Genomic DNA, 21997 nt, shown 5'->3' with positions numbered 1-21997 from the left:
GTTTATAAATGGAGTAGTATCCCAATTCACTGCTCTGGAGAGAAGTTGAAACTAAAGTTAAGAATAGCTAGTGTAGAAAAAATATCTGTTAAGATCTTTGGTTGCAAGAATCCTCAGAAGAGTCTGCCTTCTCATCAGACTTGGGGAGCTGGCCAAAAATTCGCATTTTTCCACAGAGCATTTTCCATGTTCCAAATGTTTGTTCCAGCTTTAATCCATTTGCTCACATGTTTGATGAGCCAGAACGGCCTTTCAAATAGTGTTTCCAGATTAGGCCATGTTCTTTTTTGGTGATAGGTAGCAACATTTTTATTTGCCCAGGCCCTTTAGATGATATGATTTTGTTGAAATCCTCTCTCCTTTGCTCTTTATATTTGCTTTATTCATATTTTTATTGAACACCATTCCAAGATCTTCAGATGAATAGTAGCTCATAAATCTTATAAAATAAAGTAGTAGCTTGTTATACTACACAGATTAAGATCATCTTGTGTATTTGGTTGGTGTACTTGATTTCAAATTATTCCCTTGTGTATTGCAAAGTATCATAGCTGGTTCTTAGTTTTTAACAAGTAGAAGTATACCATAGCCAAACTACATCAGCCAAATTAAGTTGTCTAGACTGGGCAGGTGTCTTACTTACCTTTGTCTGTATAAAGTCACACCATTACGCCTGACTAAGCAGCATTAAAGTGTTTTAGGTGGACAGAAGGAGAGAGCTCTTAGGGAAGAGATATTCCAAGAAGACCGAAACTGGTTTATTTTTCTCCTCCAAAGGATGGTTAGTCTCCTGTAAGCAGCCTTAGATTCCTTCCTCCCACTCCCAAATGGGACACCAAACAAAATAATGAGGACTCACAAGCTTACCGTACCCTGATTTATCTTGCTGTTATTGGAACATTCCTTATCTGGATCATGATCTGTTGCACTCATAAGGAATGGGTTCGGGGCCTGCGCAGGGACCTCGCAGGTAGGTTGACTAGATCATCATGATGCCCACTCTGCCATGCATGTGTTCTGTGCTTCTGTTGAAATTGGTAGTTGGGGGCACCATTTTCTCAGTTTCTATTTGACTGCCAAATTGTCAACACATCATTGCTGGCTCCTTGGTTCATCTAGATTCAAATGGAAAAAGAGAGAGATAAGTAATACTTTGGACCCTTACTCAACTTTGGATTGTTTTGAGACCATTCTTTGTTTAACAGATTGGGTTAGGTTTAACAGACTTTGTTTTACTGCTGTGGGGCAGAATCCTCGGGGCGTTATTTGTCAAGATGGAGACTAAAAAGACCTTTAGGAGATGTGTGGAGTGCCATGCAAGCTACCATCTATGGACTACCACGATTCATGTTTACTGTGCTTGGGAGAACAACACAATGCGGCAGCATGTAAAATTTGTTCATTTTCCAAGCAAATGAAGAACAGGGTGCTGCACCTTCATGCAACACTTTACAATGAGGTGTTATACCCTCCGAGATCGAACTACCTTTCCACAGTGGGGTTGCAGTTGTGTTTGATGTCTAGCTCGATGTCCAGCATGCAGAGATCTGCAGTCTAAAACCACTGCTGAGGGTTCAGAGCCTGTTTTTAAAAGACCAAAGGAAGTTCCAAAAATGACTCATCATAAAGACAAGAAGCAGAGACACTCCTCAGATGAGGAGCAGGATTCTCCACCCCATAAGAAGCACAGTAGCAAAACAAAATCAAAATGTAGTATGCCATCACCTACTGCAGTACAAGCATGTAGCCCGCCTTTGGCATCGAGTGCAGCTCAATCGACATCGAGACAAGAGCATTCAACATCAGTGTCAACGTCTAGAGCACTAACATCAATATCCCTCGCTGTCACGACCTCGGACTTGCTGTCAGCATCGATGTCAACACTGCCTTTGGCATAGACTAAGGCAGCAATGGGATCTCCTCTGACAGCGGTTCCACCCAGAAGGATGCTTCAGCTGTCCCTGGCTCAAATACCAGCACAGTCTCTGTCTACTCGCCAGCATGAACAGATGTTGGATAAGGGAAATTTTCTGGATTTGGCTTTGGAGCAGGAGCAGGACGATGATGTCTCCTTGGACCCAAATACTGTTAATTTGTTGCTGGCAATGTTGGATTCTTCAAATAGTGCCCCTTTGGGATCAACTTTCCATGGATGCCTAAGCAGTGGGCTCGGCATCGAGCAGGATGTCGAGGAGCTTCCGATGTCACACCCAAAGACACCCTTGATGTCCCCGCTATGCATTACTACGACAGCACCTTCAATGCCTTTCTGGTTGATGTCGCCATTGTGCGTACCAGAGCCTGTGGTAACACCTTCTGTTCCAATGTTTTCTAGACCTTTGGAAAGGACAGCTTGGACAGCACCTGCCTTTGCACATCTTACGTGGAAGTCACCTATGCAGTATGTGTCTACTCAGGGGCTCCTTCAGCAGAACATACATGACCTGCAGTGTCACTGGGAGTTGATGTATTCATGTGGTTTCAGGCATGCACCATCTGCTATGCTACCTGATGATTATGTTGAATACCAACAGTGGAAGACTCCACGTGTTATGCAACATCCTCTACTGTTGTCCCTGAAAAATGGATGAGCCTTCAAACTACAGGCACTTCCATGGACTCTGTGTTGCCAAATAATGCCCCTACTTTTACAGCATATTTGACGATCTCAATTCCCTGTCAGACACAACCTGCACTGCCAGGTCCTCCTTTACGACCAGCACAGCCGCTTAATGTTGCATCTGTCCAAAATCTGCTGTGGGCCAATGATACCCCTGTAGAACCACTATAGCCGAAGAAAAAGAAGACAGTGCCCCCAGTGGCTCCGCCTCCAGCTGGAGATAGTGACAGATATTCTTCTGAGTCCACTGATTCTGATGGGGCGTGCCATCCTTCAGAGCCATCCCCAGATGTACCACCAAAAACATCTACTTCCCCGTTGGAAGAATTAAAAGCCTCCCATGCATTAATAAGAGAAATTGCAGAGGCTTTGGGTATGAACTTGAAGCTGCCAGAGATGGATCTAAAAGATCCTATTTATAATATGATGGCGGCTACTAAGACCTTGCATCCAGTCGCCCTTCCTAAGATGCTAGTGATCACTATGGTGGCTCAGACAGCTTGGGATCTGCTACAGACCTCTATGCCAATGTCCAAGTGTTTGGAGGGATTATATAGGATTCAAGAGGAAAAGAATGCATACTTCGTCATTACCCCTGCTAACTGGGCAAAAGAGGCACCTTTTACCATGGTGATTCTCTTTATTTAGCAGGGGGAGAGTAACTGGCCCTATCCACCCCCAGCACAGTACCTCCAGTGACTGTTACTGGTGTCTATCTTATGTTTATTTTAGATTGTGAGCCCTTTGGGGACAGGGTTCCATCTTATTTATTTATTATTTCTCTGTGTAAACCGCCCTGAGCCATTTTTGGAAGGGCGGTATAGAAATCGAAGTTTTATTCATTTATTCATTCATTCATTCATTCATTCATTCATTCATTTACACACACAGTCAGGCGGGTGTTGTTGACTGGTTTGTTTTATCCAGACATCGAGTCCTTCCCAAGGACCTGGGATAGCTGAATTTTATTATCAATGTTGTTGCTGTTATTATAGATATCGTCACAGAATATAGGCTGTTCCTATATTCTGCGACGATATTTATAATAACAGCAACAACATTGATGCTGTTGTTGTTGTTCTGTCCCGAATTCCATGGTGATCGATTGTGTGTCTTTATCGAAGGCTGAACGCCGCCATACAACACCTTCTGATTTGAGGCATTAAGGGAGGAAAATGGATGTTTGGGGAAGAAAAATTTATACAACTTTATTTATACAACAGTTTGGCTGTCCGAAAAATTTATACAACTTTATTTATACAACAGTTTGGCTGTCTGAATTTCCAACTATGCAGCCTGTATGGCTCGATTTAATCATTTCTTATGGGACACTTTGCTGCAGGATTCTACTTAGCTAACTCCAGAGGAGTTTCAAGATCAGTTTGCAGAAATATATGAGAAGACTACTGCTGTCACTAGACAGCAACTTAGTGCGTTCAAGCACCTAGCAAAAACAGTCACAAGCCATGGTGACTGCGGTGAATTTATGCTGCCACGCATGGTTGAGGTCTGCATTCCTATAGCAGGACATGTGTTTGATGGGAAAGGCCTCTTTAGTGAGAGCACAGATGTAAAGACTGTGGATGACAGCGTGGAGAATCAGCTTTTAAGAATATTTTTACTTAATAAGATAGAAGGCCGTCAACAAGAAAATGGAAGAGGTTTGCAATATCTGCACATAAGCATGGCTACCTTCCTAGGAAGGCCACTCTGAAACAGGTATTGCTGTATATGACCTCTTTGAAGCTTACTGGCTTGGCAGATGTGTCTCTAAGGGTGCAACCAGCTGCTATATCATTGAAGCATAAGGGGTGGGATGGGTCAACAGTATTCTCCCATCCAGACTGTAAAATCTTTTAAAGAGAGTGAACAGTTTATATCCTCCAATAAGGAAACCAATGGAACAATGGAATTTGTCCTTGGTTTTGTTGGCCTTAGCTGAAGGCCCTTCTGAGCCAATGAGGGTGGCGTGTCTCAAATTGGTCAATTTAACAGCATTCCTAATTGCCATCACTACTGCCAGGCGAGTGAGTTGACAGCATTGCGTACGGATATCCCTTATACTCAGTTTTATCCACATAAGGTGGTTATGAAACTGGATTCAAGTTTCTATCTTAAGATAGTAACGGAGTTTCATTTAAATCAAGAAATTACTCTACCTACCTTCTTTCAAAATCTAGAGTCGCCTTTAGAGAAGTTGCTGCACTCATTGGATGTACATCGTGCTCTGTTATACTATCTGGAAAAACCAAGAGATATTAGGAGAATGAAGAAACTTTTTGTGACTTATAATGAAAAGCCAAGGGCCAACCAATCTGGAGACAGACTAGCACATTGGTTGGTGGAATTGATTGTGCAAGCATACAAGCAGCAGGGGATGGACCACCACCCCCACCCCCGCCCATACTATAAGAGCACATTCAACAAGAGCATACGCTGCCTCAGCAGCACATCTGTCTGGGATTAGGGTGGCTGATAAATACTTGGCTGCAACCAGGTCTTCTCGTCAGCCGTTCGTAAAACATTATTCCATTGGCCTGTGACTGGCTGAGCAAGCAGGTTTTGGGAGGAGCATTCTGAAAAGGCTGTTGCCATAGACTTCTGGGTCTACTGTGCCCTCCTCCTTGTTTAGAAGCTGGTTAATCACCCATTCTTTATTAATGTAACGGATCACGATCCAGATAAACATGTTGCTCACCTGTAGCAGATGATCTGATAGTGATCCGTTGTATTCATGAGACCCTCCTGAACCTCCCTGATACAGTTCTGTTTTATTTTTTTAACCATCTTACCTCGAATGGTCACTAGAAGATTGTCAGCATATGACGGTCTTCAAGAAACTGAGAAAATGGTGCCCCCAACTGCCGATTTCATCAGAAGCACAGAGCATGTGCAGGGCAGAGTCGGCGTCATGAGCTAGTCAATCTACCCGTGAGGTCCCTGCACAGGTGCAGAACCCATTCCTTATTAATACAACGGATCACTATCAGATCATCAGTTACAGGTGAGCAACCTGTTTTTTCTTGAGACAGGAATTTATTTAGAGTAACTTGTAAAAACTATCCTGGAATCCAAATAGTTTAAAACAGAGCTGAAAAACTTCAAGAAATGCAATAACCTAATGGGAACACTTCTAAAAGAGAAGCTTTATGCTGATTCCTAAAAGAGGGAGGTTTTTAGGATGCTGTTCCAGTATTAAGAAGCTTTATTTGATCATTCTAATATGTCTTCATTCAGAACTACCTTCTTTTTTGAAAACACCTATGGATCTAACCATTCGGACCAGAGCCATGGCTAAATTAGAGTGTGCTGCAGAAGGTCATCCCTCACCTCAGATTTCCTGGCAGAAAGATGGAGGCACAGACTTTCCTGCTGCTCGTGAAAGGCGTATGCATGTAATGCCAGAGGATGATGTCTTCTTCATAGTAAATGTGAAAATTGAAGACATGGGGATCTACAGCTGTATGGCACAAAACGTTGCAGGAAGTCTGTCAGCAAACGCTACCTTGACAGTGTTAGGTAAGCAAAAGAATGGTACGGTATTTGAATAATTGGATGGGTTATTCAATTGGGCTTTCACAGTTGTGGGATGGGGATAACCGTGGGCCTGCTCATATGGTACGTCTGAGCTCTACATGCTGTGAGATCGGGAGCAAGCCTCTTGAGCAACCACATCATTCCTAGCAGCACTAATTGTGTATCGAAAGCAATACCCACCAAGAAGATCCCATACTTATATTTAAATATGATGTCATCTCTACCCCTGAATATTGAAACTTTCCTTTAGCCATTGCAGTGGGCCAGTTCAGTCATAATGCAGGGATATGATTTATTTCATTATATTATAGTTAGTTTGTGGTTTGACATGTACCGTTCAAGAAACCACGGTGTTTTTTCAGGCAGTCAAATCATGAACTGAATCCATGATTTGACGTTAGGTCAAATTCTGGTTAACAAACTGTGGTTATGCAATGCATCAGAATCAAGAATCCTGGTTTATTCCTAGCTTGTTCAGAGCATTTGTATACAGAGGATTCATTTACAGAGATACCAGCCTAGATCAGCTGTGAAACAAAGCAGCTCCAGGCAGTAAGCACCTCTCACTGGTGCTGGCTCTGAACAGTCCCCCTTCCCTGTTTGCCTAGCAATAGCTTAGCTAATCCTCTCCTTTCTGTTTAGTAACAGCTTTGCTCATACATGCCCGCCCCTATCACTTTTAAAAGCTTAGCCAGGCTGCTGCATGTTGCTTATATACCTCGCCAAAGAAACAAATTCAGATGAATCAAAGGCATCCTGTCATGAATGTTACCCTGAATTAGTACTTCACAGAAGGGATAAAAGGGATAAATAAGTTGATTTATTAATTTCCAGACAGATTCCATTTGAACAGAACACTTAAAGTGTTCATGGTATTAACAAAATGGACTAATTTCACAAACCTTCAAATGTTTTCTACATTGGACCTACAGTCTTTAAGTTTGTCAGCCAAGCACTCTGCTGGGTCACAAAAACTTTGGATAATAAGATGTGAAACATTCAGTAGTCATATTGGAGCCACTCTCCCCCTGGCTGATTGAGTCCTCCCTCCCTAGCAATCAGGAGTGAAGCACGCAGAATACATGTATCTGAACCGTCCCAGAAATTCACTGGAGCAAAAGAACTCATGGAAGGCCATACACCCCAGCTCTCTATTCTCCAGCTTGGTGACCTCAAGTGCTGGTTCTTTCATACCTGCCTTGCTATAGCATCTGAGACCTTCTCCTTTACAGGCAAGGAGGTGCTGGACTCTCAGCAGTCCAAAAACATACAGGTAAATACTGGATGAACTCTGAGATGGGAGTCTTCATCAGAGTATGAGTCAGCAAGCACATCCAGAAGAGGTGATACAGAACAAGATCACGAATAAGTGGCTCTCAAAGGCAATGATGAAGCAGGTGTATGCCCAGTGTAGAGACAGAGAGTAGTGTATTAAGAAAAATTCAAAGAGAGAACCACCCATAATAAGCATTCAAGTATGGAGCCAAGAATTATGCCACAGTATGACAAGTTGATTGTGGTGCTCCTAGACTGAAGGGCTATATCCCCTAGCCATACTGTAGAAAGTGGCCTTCCCAACCCAGTTAGCAGAGGGTAAGATTACTGTGCTGCCCATCATGGCAAGTACATCAACCTCAGTGGGAGTTGTCCCATTGGTATTCCAGGATGTGTGCCATCGCAAGTGGCATTGGTACCCCAGGCATCATCACCCGTAGGCAGTTCCCTCTCCCTTATAGCACTGCCCCTGAAGAGACCTCCGCAATAACCCCTCACTGAGAAAGTCCTTCTGCCAAGGACTTCCAGTCCCATTATCACTCAACCTCAACCCTAGAAGCATCTTGGAGCCACAACAAGAAGGCCTGTTTCTGCTTCTACTATTGCTATTGGCAAGGAAGCCCCTCATATGGTAAGTTGACTGCCATGTATCCAGATCGAGCATACAGACCCAGTGGAGGTGCTCCTGGTGAATGAACAGGGTCAAACCACTGAGTCTGCCACGTAGTCCCAAGTTCAAGAAGAAGGTGAGGAGATCCATGTAGAAACTCATCTAGCAGTAACTAAGGAAATGATTGATTGATTTACTTTATGATGATCATAGATCAGCCAAAGTACCAATACTTTGGCTGATCTATGATAATCACTTCCAAAGAGAAAATAATAATGGTCATTGGAAGAGGCTGGATACCCCACAGAGGTGATTCATGCACAATAGACCCCAATCAACACTCTTCACCAATTGACTCCTCACTCTTGTTTCTGCAAGCTTATTCTGAGGAACTATATTCTCGTGCCTCTGCACATGATTCCAATAATTTGGTGATGATCTGCTGAAGTCAGTGATTCTGGAAAGACCATGCATACACCCTTCAGACATGTCTCATTAGCCTCTACCATGGTTCTTGAAACACCATAGAAAGAAACTTTCATAGAAAGAAACTACAACCACAGCAAGAAGGCTTTTGGGAGGCTGAAGTCAAGATGGTGGGTGCTGCACACCCTGTTGGATGTGAAGCAAGATAATGTGGCAGATACTTGCATGCTGCATAATGCACAACGTCTGCAAGAGTGGATGTTCTCTTTATGGATCATTCAGATTGAACTTAGCTGTATGAACCAGAGATTGCTGAGGAAGAGGAGCAGGAATGACTGGGGCAAGCATTAGAATCACAGCAAGCCTTCCCTCAAGTGTCCAACTCTCAGACATGGGCAACAAGGAAAGCCTTTTGCCAGTTTGCCTGAAAAAAAATTTCTGCACATCTCTCATGAGTCTTGCCATTGCCTGAGCACTCCCATCTCTGACATACTGCAGCCCTCCAAGTTAAAATGCACAACTGTTCTCAGTCTCAGTGAATGAACTTAGACAAGTTCATTTAATGTTGTCTCTGTACTTGAATGGGTGTGAGGAGGAAGACCCATATGTGATGAAATCTTAACAGGTGAAGTTTGAGGCACGGGAATAATGCAAGCATCTGGGGCAAACTTCTGAGTGGTGATAAAGTGATTCCCAGTGATGTTAAAGTGATTCCCATGGAGTTGGTGTTTCCAACAATGAGTTGCAGCTTCACATAAAATATTTGAGGAATCTGTTGCTCAAGGAAGAGGGTAGGAAAGTGTTAACTGTATTGTATATCTGTATAAGCAGGAAGAGATACTGTAGATAGGAGTGGAACTGTTCTCCCTACTTGCTGGGAGAGTTGCTTGGGGGCTCCACAGAAGCCTAGGCTTGAATTTCACACTCCCATTCTAATCATGTCCAGTGGCAAGAATGTAGCTGATGAGACAACACTGCCAGCAGTAGGGCAAGGCCAAGCACTCTGGGATTGAATCTGGGCACTTGATGAGGAGGTCGGTGGGTGCAAACAGATCAAGGTTCAACAAAACAAATCAGGACTTGATAAACATTTCTGATGCCAATTCTGGCTTGTTCAACAAACTATAGTTAAAATAAAACATTGCTCTGCACATCTGAACTGCCCAGTGTTTAGGATTAGGGAGTTTGCATATTTGAGTAACCATAGATCTCCCATTTTAGAGGTTTATTCTGAATACAGTGAGGGAGATGGGGAGGAAGCCCACAAACCCTAGATCTACCCTGGGTCTCACCTTGTGGGGGCAGGGGAGAGTAACATCTGACAAGTTTTGAGAGATAAGTTAAGTGAACAGAATCATCTTACTGCTTGGTACTTTCCAAAGTGCTCTGAAGCAGTTGGAGTTCATGCCAACAGATGCAAGTGCAGTATTTGGGGGGAATTAGTTTTCCTTCCTTCTTTGTTTGTTACAGGCTCGGTAGGAAGAAACTAGTCTGATACGTTCCCCAAACTTGATATTTCTAAGGCAAATTCTTCTAGTGCACCTATGTTTGAGTATAGTTGCCTGCTGCTGACCTAGTTTAGTTTGGGCAATTTGAAAAATATTTGATTCTGTCTGACATCACTGCTGCTCTCCTGCTTGCCCTGTCTGGTTGTGAAAGAGCAAAGCTACTGCTCACATCTCTCATGAGACAGTGTATTCACTGTTGTTTAATAAGTTTGATACAAAAAAATGCCTCTGGAACCTACAGGGATTTTTTTAGAGGCTTTTTCTGTTTTGTTTGTCAGATATATAAGAACAGTAAAAAAAAAACTTGAAATAGTGGGTTTGGCCATTTCCCCTGAGAGTAATTGTCTTTTGGAAATCAAGAGCTCTTTTGGAGATGGCTGTTTTTCCATGTAGTCCCATACTATTCATTTTGGTTCATGTTTTCCATATATTTTAAATAAATTAATAAATTCTGGGCTTTGGCCGGTTCAGGCCATAGCCAAATATTTATGGAAAGTTCTTGCTTCCTAGTCAGGAGATAGTATAATATCTAGGTGTGTCCTCTCTGATTTTGTCCATGCTCTACATTGCTGTCAAATCATTCTTCAATCTACATTATGTAGTAGTGACTTTTCTTCAGTTTCTTCTTGCAGTTGTCAGTGTAACTTTGTATAAGATAACATAGCATTCAACTGTCTGCTCTCTGTGTCCAGAAACACCTTCATTTGTCCGGCCTCTGGAAGACAGGACTGTGGCCCGAGGTGAAACAGTAGTGTTGCAGTGCATTGCTGGTGGCAGCCCTGCCCCTCGCCTAAACTGGACCAAAGATGATGGCCCTCTGGCAGTTACTGAACGGCACTTCTTTGCTGCTGCCAATCAACTCCTCATCATTGTAGATGCTGGATTAGAAGATGCTGGGAAATACACCTGCATTATATCCAATACACTTGGTACAGAGCGTGGTCATATCTTCCTGAATGTCATAGCTTCATCAAACTGTGACTCTACCCCAAATGTCATTGGAATGGAGGAAGATGGCCGGACAACAGTTGGCATTGTGATTATTGTGGTGGTCTGCTGTGTTGTGGGTACCTCTCTGGTATGGGTTATTGTTATCTATCACATGAGAAAGAAAAGTGAAGACTACAGCATCACTAACACAGGTGGGGAGCAGGCATAGCTCTGTTCAATGCTTCGTTAGCATGAGTGCATTTAGTTTGATAAAGCAGTCAAGTCTGTAGCTTATTCAGGCTCCTGCAGGGCAGGAACATCTGAACGTTACTTTTTTCACTCAGGGTCCTGACATCTGACTGAGGTGGATTTTTCGTGATCCGATTCTTTCATACATGCCAGTAAAAGCAAATGTAACGTGTGTGCCAAAGTCTCTGAACGTAGTATAAAGATATGGTAAGCCTGCCTACAGCTTGGCTAGGCAAATACTCAAATGAGCAAAGGGCAGGGAAAGGATGTAGATGGAGAATACTGCAAATCAGTGAATGAGCAAAGGAGAAGCTTTGTCTGCCTACTTATGGCTGGATTTCACAGCTTTTGGCTGGGGATATAACATTTGGGGAATGAATTGCCATCATAGTTGGCAGTTCTGCAGAATATGTTATGCTTTGACTAAGGCATGTTGCATGACTGTGGAGGATTTGTAATAAATTTTGCAGTACAGGAGGACCTTGATATTCGCTGGGGTTCCGTTCCCGGCTGCAACTGCAGATACGGAAACTGTGAATATCAAGTCATTGGGGGCTATGGGATAGTGGGGGTTAGGTTCCCAGTCGTCGGGGAAATGATCAAAAATTGCTAAAAATCAGCCAGATTTGAGGGAAATGCAGGGGGAGCTCCCTACCATGATTTGCTGCCCCCCAAGTTGCACTGTGCCCCAGAATGCCTCCAAATTGGCTGAAAATTACCATTTTTTCTTTTTTTAACAGCCATTTGAGGCTCCCAAACACAAAATGGAGGCCAGAAACAACTACCTCCGGTCTTATCTGGCCACCCGTGGATTCGGGGTGTGCACAGAACCAGGTCCGTGCACACCCATGAGGTGGGGGGGGGCTCCTTTTAAGGTACGGGGATTGGGTGCTTATCTCCCATGCTGCACTTCCTCCTCCGGCACTGCTTCAGAAACCACTGGCGTGGGGCAGCTGTATAGCCTCTTGCTACCCCAGTCAACATAATACCATCACGCACGTGCACGGGCCACTTCTGGGAAGTGGTGAAGTGCGATGCAGGAGGTAAGGACACCCTCCCCACTCCTTAAAGGAGCCCCACTCCCACATTCAAGCTGGTTGAAATGCCGGTTTGTGCACATCACTACCGCAGATACGCAAGATCAGCATGCTTCCCCCCTCTTTTTCTGTGCATGCCAAGGTCATGTGTCTTTTACTCTACCATGGATGTGCAGATCTAGGGATATTGAGGCCCTCCTGTATTAGAAAAGAGTGAATGACAATACTGTACTCCAAGGAATTTTGTTCTTCTAGTTTTAAAAGATAATCTTTCTCTTATATGTATTCTCTGAGATTACTTTCTTGGAAATGTACATAGGTATCATTCTCTTGATGGACATCTGTTTGCTGGTTACTATAGTGAAATTATAGTATAGGTTGCTGTTGTGTGTTTTGTTTTTCAGAAGAGGTAAACTTGCCTGCTGATATTCCCAGTTACTTATCCTCTCAGGGGACTTTGTCAGAACCACAAGAAGGCTACAGTAATTCTGAGGCAGGAAGCAATCAGCAGCTTATGCCTCCCTCGAATGGTTATATGCACAAAGGCACGGACGGTAAGCCCTGGATCCCTTGGTCTAAGATGGACAGAAGATCTGTCCATGATCTGTTCTGCTTCTGGTGGCCCACCCAAGCACCAGTTGCTAATATTCTTACAAAGAATGCTAGGTTAGGTGTACTGTAACTTGTTTCAGCAAGGTACTTATTTCTTCAGCAAAGCATGTGTTCTTGGAATCTCTTAACAAAGATTAGCTATGCCTTAACTGTTCAGAAACCCCAGGTATGTACTCCTGTAATTTACATTTGAAACATGTTGATGAACTCACACAAGATTGAAGTCCATCTTATTTCTGCCCTAGGCAGCCATTTGCTGATTATCAGAGCTGTAACACTACTATTCTCTATTCACTCTAGTAGTGCTACGTGGATGCATAAGAATGTGGCAGCAGCTTTGGAGTGGAAACCTTAAAGATGCTTCCTTTCTCAGAAAATAAAACGTTTATGTAGATACAGATAGCATGCCATCTATACTACCTAGTCTCTTATATAGCCAGAATAAATGTCAGTTTACCAAGACCCCTGTTGGTCCTGGTAAAGCAAAGGAGGGCTTGTGTTAACTCTCCTGCTAATAGCTATCATCCATATTAGCAAAGAAGCCAGTGATCAAAGAAGACATTGTGATGGTCTCCTGAATCCCAAGAAATCAGAGCAGCCAGGCCTTGAATATCAAAATTCGTGCACTTCCCCCCTTAAGGGTCAGTATCTCTGTATACCTGTAAAGGGAGGGGGCAGAAACAGTGCTCACAGACTCCCTGCACTCCCCAAGTGCTGCTTGTGGCTGCTTTTCATAATCCTCCTGTCTTCCTCCTCATTCCTCTCACAAAGTGGTTGACTAGTAGATTAGAGCAAGAGACCCATTTGGTCCAAGGTTCTTTTTGCCACTGTGGGCCAGCTACATGTTCTCCCTACAGGCATCACATGAAGGTGGCAGCGGCAGCTCTCCGCAGTTGTTTTTCCTATTAATTGCTGTTTGGAGGTTCACTGCCTCTGAACATGATTTAATTTACCTGTCACAGCTTACAACTGCTGACAGTCCTACCCTCTTTGAATCTGTCTCCTGGTCACAGCGACATTATGTGGCAACAAATTCACACAATCATAACTCACTTATGGAAGAAGGTATTTTCTTCTGCCTTTGCTGTCAACAGATTCAGGAAAGGCAGAATTTGTCTATTCACTTTCTCCATACTATTCATAATGATATGCAATTGCATCATTACTGTCATCTTAGTTTAGAAGTAAAAAGAAAAAGTTCCAGATGCTTAGCTTTTCTTTGTAAGAAGTTATCATCATTTTGACTGTCCTTAACTAGCTCTGTGATATCCTTCTTGAGATGGAGCAACCAGAATTTTATGTAGTATTCCAAAATGCAGCCATATCATAGACTTATAAAAAAGGCATGACAATACTTGCATTCTTTTTCAATAACTTCCCTCCTGTTGCTGAATGTAGATCCTTATTTTTCACTGTTTCTGCCCTCACTCTGAATTAGTCCAGGGAGGGAGCTATGTTATAAAAGTTTTGCCTTTGTTCATATCTCCCCCACCCAAAAGTCACCAAACAGAAGTGTGTTTCGTGAAGGAGGTAAACATCTTCATGAAATGCTAAACCCCTCCTTTTCCTGGGTTTCTACTAGGCATTAAAGTTACACATTGAGCACTCTGATTCTTTCCCATTTGTACAAGCTCTGCTTGTCCCAAAATGTTTCCTAGTGCTTGGCAATCCAAAATCCTTCCTGCTGGTGCATTGTCTGATCTGTAATTTAAGGCCCAGCAGCTTTAACTCTCTTACTGACTCTGTGTGGAGTAAGTAACATTTCTGAGGATGTACATCAACATCTTGTCCAGCATTCTAAATGCATCATCCAGAGCCTCATGATTATGTTTCCCAAAGTTACTCATGCTAATGTGTACCTTGATGTCTACATATGCACATGCACTCACCCCAGGGTCTGTCAGCTTGTCTACACAATGTGTTAGGGTGGTAGTGGGCCTCTGGGTTTAGCTGTAAAGTATATGGACACAGGGAGCTCCTTTTACTCTAGTCCAACTGTATTTAAGCAAGTCATTTATAAATGGTTATTAAAGTAAACACTTAATGCAGGTTTCTTTCATTTCTCATCTGCACTTGTGTTTCCAGCAGGAGTGCGGGTCTTCTCTACTATATCCCTGAAAGTCTCATCTCCACAACTCTGTTTCTGTTAGTTTTTCAGGACCAGCAACTTTAGTCTCAATGGAACAGGCTTGATTCCTAAGAGTTGGGAACTCATTAGCTGAACACATACCCACAACATCTGCAGGCAAAAGGTCATACATGTGACACATCATAAAATATTGGAAACCCCATACTCACACTCTCTCTTCCCCTGTCAGCTTTATCATAACTGTTTTTATCTTTAAGACTAAGTCCTGTTCTGTTAAGTTAGTTGTTTTTTAAAATTTTACTGTGGTTGGGGAAACTGCTTCCCTGGCCACCGCCTCATACAGGTGTCCTATTCTTCTGATTCCTTATTCTTTTTTTCTCCGCTGTGGCTAGGGCTCCTTCATGTTTACAGAATTGTGTTCTCAAAAGTAAATGCACAGCTGCCAGTTTCAGCCAACTGGCCAATAGAAAGATTGTTGCCCGTGCAAGCCACCATTTAATCACTAGACCTTGTTTTCTTTTTTGTGTGTCTCTAATGATGAGTCATATCCCAGCATCCTAATTTTACAATTATTATTATTTTCTTAGGTGGCACGGGACCACTGGTAATTTGCTCAGATTGTTATGACAATGCCAACATCTACTCGAGGACCAGAGAATATTGCCCTTATGCATACATCACTGAAGATGACCCACTTGATCAAACACTGTCCAGCTTAATGGTGCAGATGCCCAAAGAGCCCTATCCAGCATGCTCTCAGCACGAAGTCACTGCACTGGACGGTCTCTCCGCTGACAGAGACATGTCTGTCCTTCTTACCAATCATGACAGAATACATGAGAGGAAACACTGCTCTCAGCCATGCAACAGTGGTAAGTGCTGTGTATTTACTGCTCTTATATCTTAACGTTAAAATGATTCATTGATCATCAGATTATGAAGTTATGCTGTATCACAAAACAGCCAACAGTTGTTAACTATTAAATAGCTGAATTATGCAATACATTTCCTCTGAAGAAGTATATTTTGACAGGAGATAGAGAAAACTAGCTCTAGAGTAGTATTTTACCCATCTTGCCAAAATCTAGTCTCCAGCAGTTGTTTTTTTCCAACCAAAGCCCACTCATCTAGTTAACTCCCAAAGGAATTACAAACTGTTGGTTTTATTCCCAATCTCTTGGGAAATTGGATTTCAATATTTAAACATCCAAATACCATTCGCCAGTGGGATGAAACCACAGAGATGAGTTGTTAAAAGGTTCTAGGTATTCTTCACAGAGATGTCACTTTCACCCATCTCTGAAACTTTGGAATCGGTAGTGTTCTACAGATGTGCTCAGATTCTAACACTTGTGTTTCTTAATAAGTACTCAATATTGTACTCCACACTACTTGAAAATCTGGTTCTTGTTTGATAGATGCAACAAAATATTTTTGTACTGTTTCTACAGGGAGCCTGTTGGAATGGAATGACATGACTCTTAGGCAGGTTTTTGCTGGTTACAGTACCAGTTTGCTCTACTAGGGATACCTTCAGCAGAACAAAACCAATCACACAGAGGATGAAGAGTCTTAATGTTGATACTTTTGTCATAAATTCAGACCTTTCATTTTCCTTCCACAGATCCTTTTCAGCTGCCTTTATGGGGCATCAATAATAAAGATCTGAGTTTGTCACATCCTCATTTCTCACCTCAACTAAAGACCCACGACGTGCCTCAAGTTCTGCGAAGCGAGGGCATTGCAGAAAGTGACCATGAGCAGGCTGTTTCTCCCAGACCTCATCACAGGTTACATGAACATGACTTTGATTTTAACAGGACTCGGAATGTACTGGAACATAATGAAACTACATAAAAAGGATCAAAATACGAAGCCTTACTAGCAAGCATGGAACATTCTATAATGTCTTCACCTACCTCAGGATTTGCCCCATGGCCAAAGATGCTCCACTCTTACAAAAGAGGCAGAGACCCAGTAGCTGCCTGCTACAGGAAGTGTGCTACAGGCAAGTAATGATAGAGGCCCTTTCTGCCGTGTTCCACTAGGTGGCACATGTTGGGGCTCAACAATAATCATGACACATTGAATAGTGGACTGAAAAGAACAAATAGTACACTAATTGTGGAAATGATATTGAAAGATGCCTCTGTTACCTGGGAAGCAGCCCCACAAAAGCTTTACAGATATTCTTCCTGCTGAAAAAAGCAACTTCAGAACCCCTTTGCAAGTTCCCTCAGTAATCATAAGCATGAAGGTCTTGAATGACTTTATGTAGTCCTTCTGACGGTTAGCAGGAATTCATATCAGTGTGTCCAATCACAAACTTTATTTACCGTTCCTCTGTTCCAGTTGTAAATACATTTGCATAATATAAATATTTTGTATACACTACAAAATGTATAAATGTCAGTCTGAAATTTAAATGTTGTATTATACCAAAAATTACATGCTGACTTATCATAAGAACACAAGAACAGCCCTGCTGGATCAGGCCCAAGGCCTATCTAGTCCAGCATCCTGTTTCACATAGTGACCCACCAGATATCCTTGAGAAGCTCACAGTCAAGAGCTGAGGGCACACCTTTTCTCTTGCTGCTGCTCCCCTGCAACTGGTATTGAGAGGCATCCTGCCTCTGAGGCTGGAGGTGGCCTAGAGGCACCAGACTAGTAGCCAGTGATAGACCTGTCCTCCACGGATTTGTCTAAGCTCCTTTAAGTCATCCAAGCTAGTGACCATTGCCACATCTCGTGGCAAATAATTCTATGGATTGATTATGCACTGTGTGAAAAAGTACTTCCTTTTGTCAGTCCTAAATTTCCTGGCCATCAGTTCCATGGGATGACCCCTGGTTCTAGTCTTGTGAGAGAGGAAGAAAAATTTCTTTCTGCCCTATAATGTCTCCGCGTAGTCACCTCTTTTCCCAACTAAGAAACTCCAAATGCTGTAGCCTTGCCTCATAAGGAAGGTGCTCCAGGCGTCTGATCATCTTGGTTGCACCTCTTCCAGTTCCAGTTCTTCAATACAGTTCTGGTCACCAAGATGTGGTGACCAGAACTGTACATGGTACTCCAAATGTGGCCTCACCATACATTTGTATAAGGGCATTATAATATTAGCATTTTTATTTTCAATCCTTTTCCTAATTATCTCTAGCATGGAATTGGCTTTTTCCACAACTGCCATGCCCTGAGTCGACACTTTCAACTAGCAGTCCACCATGACCAAGATCTCTCTCACAATCTGTTTTGGATTTCACCTCCTTAAGGTTTTGAGTTCCATTTGCAAATCTGGCCACTATGCTGCTTACTCCAACTTCTAGATAATTTATGAATAAGTTAATGAGCACTAATCCCAGAACAGATCTCCGGGGGACCGCACTTCTTACCTGCCTCCTTTGTGAAAACTGTCCATTTATTCCTACTCTATTTCCTGTCCTTCACCCAGTTACCAAACCACGATTGAACCTGTCCCCTTACCCCAGGATTTTCATCCTATAGTAGCCTCCTCCACATTTATAGTCTTATGTATAGTCAGAAACTGTTGATGGATGGAAAGACCTGTAAGGTGAGTTTCATGTGAATCTACCCTTAGGGTCTAAAGCAGGATTAAATATCTGTGATCATGGGGTGTCACATGGCTTAGGGAGTTTTGTGTGGCCTGTAGTTATAGGTTCTTGTTGGAATTCTGAGGCTACAAGCTGGCTGTTTGAGAGGTAATTTGCTATACTTCATAGGTTTCTGGGAAAGATTAACGTTGGCTGGATTCTGATATAACGTGAAATGATGGTTTTAACTAAACAGTAGTTTGCATTATGTCTGAATCCAAACCTGTTCACAAACCATGGTTTTGTTTTGGGACTGACAAACCAGGATCTGAAGCCATGGTTTGAAGTTGGTTTGCAAATCACAGTTTGTGCTAGCTGTGCTTCTGCATTATGAATTCACAGGCCACTGATAAGCCACAGTTAGGGCAATTGCTCCACCTGCATAGGCTGCTGCTCCATGGAAACAGGAGTTGCTGCACCATAGAGATAGGAATGCTCTTATGCAACTTTGTCCTGAGCAGATTGGAAACAAAAGCAGACAAGCAGCTCTAAACCACAGTTTTGCTTGTTGTACATCTGGAAGCTCAAACTATGGTTTGGGTGTGATTTATAGTCTTATGTGATTTGCCAATCAATAGTTTTATGTCTGAACTCAACTGTTCTTAAGGTCAAAGCTGTCCTTCAAGACAACTCTGTGCCCTTAAGGTCAAGGCTCAAGACTAGAAGGCAGGTGAAGATCCCTACATGCATTACTTGTATGGGTGAATGAGTAATCACAAGTCAAAGATCAGATAGAACTTTCATAACTCATGCTTGTGTGAACTGATCCTATGAATTAATGAGCTGAACACCTGATGTTAGCCACAGAAGAATTATGTCATCCCAGTTGACAGGAGGAGTGGAAAGTAATTTGTTATTCTTCCTAATATGTCATTGCAACCCAAAATGAAATATCTCTTGTTGCACATGATCAAAGCCAAGATGATTATATGGAGAAATGGCTGGTAAAGGAAGATTATCTCAGGGTAAAGAATGGCTGCACTATTAGTTATTGGTGATCTTTCCTGCTGAGACACTTCAGGGTTCTGAACTGTAGCTTTAAGACACTTCGGAAGCTGTAAATATTGCATCCTAGGCAATTAGATTAGCCATAGCCTGGCTTCAGCTACGGTCAAGCAAAATATGTGAAAATTAACTATATGTGCAAATAGGCCACAGCTTGAATTCTGTGCAGGGGGGGAAAGGGGCTTAATAATCTTTTCACATGGTCCAGTAAAAGACAATTGAATGTCTCATTTTATGCTAGAAAGATGTGGAGATGAAGGGCCTGCTAAGGAAATTGTGGTCACAGGTATTTGAACTAATGTTCATACTGCTCACTGTGAATTGGGCTTGGCTAGTTTTTATTAGGCTTGGCAGGCTTCCTTTAAGAGGTTGGAATTGTGGTATTATCATGTGGCTGTATGTGTCCTGTTAAATGAAGCAGAAGGTTCTGACTTGAAACTGGTACTCTTAGGACTCCTCAGCCTCCCAGTGGACTTGACCCAGTTACAGGGAGCAGCCAGCCAGGTACCTAGCCATACCAATGCAGATTCCCTATGTGGGTTCCCCTTACCACTTTTTGCAGTAGCAATAGAAGATATCAATTCACATGCTACTTATTCCTGCTTGGTACATATGCCCTGTATTACAGGGCTTTTCTAAAGAGGATATCTTCAAGAGTGTCTGAAACTTCCAAAGCTGTCAAAGTGTCATCCCCAAGAACCCCAAACGCCTCTTCCTGGGTCAGGAAGGGGTTGGTTATTTCTTTCAACTTTGTAAGGTGTTTGCTTCAAAGCACTGAAAAATGTGATCAGTATCTGAATATTGCTGCTCATAACTTCCCCTTCTTGCTGCTTATTGCCTTATTGTTGTGACAGTCCATATCTGATCTATAGTAACAAAAGTAAAAATGCTGAATATGCAGTGTGGTGTGCGGGGAGGAAGACAACCTTTCTATCGCCACTTTATTTCAATCTTGCATGTCAGGAATATGATCTTAAGCTGGTAAAGCTGGTCAGGAAAAGAATCTGCTATTTATGGATCCTATGATGAAATGCTAGGTGCTTTAAAAGATATGAGTGGGGCAGTAACTAAAACTGTCTTGGTCTGCTTCACATCTTTTGTGGGGAGGGCAACTGTGGCATTAAGTCTTTTGTAATCTAAGTGAAAACTGTGTTATGTCACTCTGTGGTTAAAATTTTGCATCAAGAGAGGACTCTGCTGCTACGGTATCTCATGTTGCTATTCTGCATGTTCAGCGATACATGTCTCCAGGACAGTTGAAGCACTTCTCTTCTACCTGATGTAAAGCTGTTCCAGTAAATTAGCACTTAAGGCTTTTTTCCACCGCCAAGCTAAAGAGAGCTTCAGTTCTGCCCATGGAAAATCCATTATGAAGAGTACTAGCCTCTGTACTAAAAATCAGTAAAGTGTGCAAGGGCAGGACCTCATTCCTAATCTGCATGCACTTTTGGAGTTAACTTTGCCAGGATGCACCCATTGCATAAATTGTGGTATCAAAGCACTCACATTAGAAACTCAAAAGCATAACTGCAAAGAGAAATTTGCCAGTCCAAAAAATGTTTATTGCTTTTTCACTTCAGCGCACTGCTGTAGTTACAAGATCTCCCTGTGAGCTAGTAATACAGATCTGAAGAAAGGGTTCAGCAAATAAGGCTGGAGTTTTGGGTAGAGTGGGGAGCTGAGGATATTTGTGTGCATAAAGAACTGCAGGAGGGCTGAGTTGCAGAGGAAAACATTTCAGAATTATGAAGTGTCTCTTAAGATGTGTTGAACAAGTTGGAATCCTCCTTGACTTCATAGGTGAATACCTTCTCCCATTTTAAACACAGAGGCTCTGTAAGGGATTTTGGGATTGGAAAAAGCGCACTTAATTTTGGAACTTCACCTGTTTCCCCAGGAATCTGTGCAAGGAGGAAAGTTATTTCACAAATACTTGCTCACCTTTTTTGCAAATGCCAAAGTAATTATAACTGGACATTTATAAGGCAGTGCAAACCAATGGCTTCTTGCTTGCAGCTGTCCTTTCCTTGTATCTATTTATATTTTATCACTTATCAGAATGTATATTTTGTATAGCATGTGTAATATGTTGGTCTATTGTAATATGCCTTCAATAAAATGACACAATGAGCATCCTTTGGTTTTTCACTACATAGAGGAAGAGGGGAGTCCTCTTAAGAAGAGCTGTGTCCAGTGTGAATATATTTAACCTTTTGCACTGAAGCAACTCATTACCTCAGTTTCTGGGACTGCTAAGTGGGCTGCCTTAAGCTTGCTGAATAACTGGAAGGAGGCTGAATTTCAAGCAGTGTTAATTCCTTCTTTTTGTCCACCACTGAAGCTTGCTTTCCAATGACATGGCAGTAAACTACCACCATGCAAAAAGAACTCATGGATTTTGATCACTTATACTGCAACGTTGCACTTGGATTAGAATGATATGGGTGCATTCATCTTTTAAAGCACAAGTATTTGACTGAGTAGGTGGTCT

The 21997-nt window shown here is 42.4% G+C and overlaps 1 protein-coding gene across 2 annotated transcripts in view; it reads left to right on the top strand.

Annotated features, from left to right (window-relative positions):
* LRIG2 (leucine rich repeats and immunoglobulin like domains 2) overlaps positions 1 to 21639 on the top strand; it is a 76660-nt gene extending 55021 nt beyond the window's left edge. Inside the window, exons 14-18 of one of the 2 annotated variants that reach the window (XM_053245635.1) lie at positions 5858 to 6139; positions 10669 to 11118; positions 12597 to 12746; positions 15481 to 15765; positions 16518 to 21639. In XM_053245635.1, the coding sequence (XP_053101610.1) occupies positions 5858 to 6139; positions 10669 to 11118; positions 12597 to 12746; positions 15481 to 15765; positions 16518 to 16750 (1400 nt within the window). In that variant the 3' untranslated portion in view covers positions 16751 to 21639. The remainder of the gene's footprint in view (positions 1 to 5857; positions 6140 to 10668; positions 11119 to 12596; positions 12747 to 15480; positions 15766 to 16517) is intronic. The other variant, XM_053245636.1, reaches the window with a different exon arrangement.
* Positions 21640 to 21997: the final 358 nt, after the last annotated feature.

This window comes from Hemicordylus capensis, chromosome 4, assembly GCF_027244095.1.
Source record: "Hemicordylus capensis ecotype Gifberg chromosome 4, rHemCap1.1.pri, whole genome shotgun sequence".
Taxonomy (NCBI): Eukaryota; Metazoa; Chordata; class Lepidosauria; order Squamata; family Cordylidae; genus Hemicordylus; species Hemicordylus capensis.
Note: the sequence above shows the minus strand (reverse complement) of the source record. Positions and strands in the feature narration are given on the sequence as shown.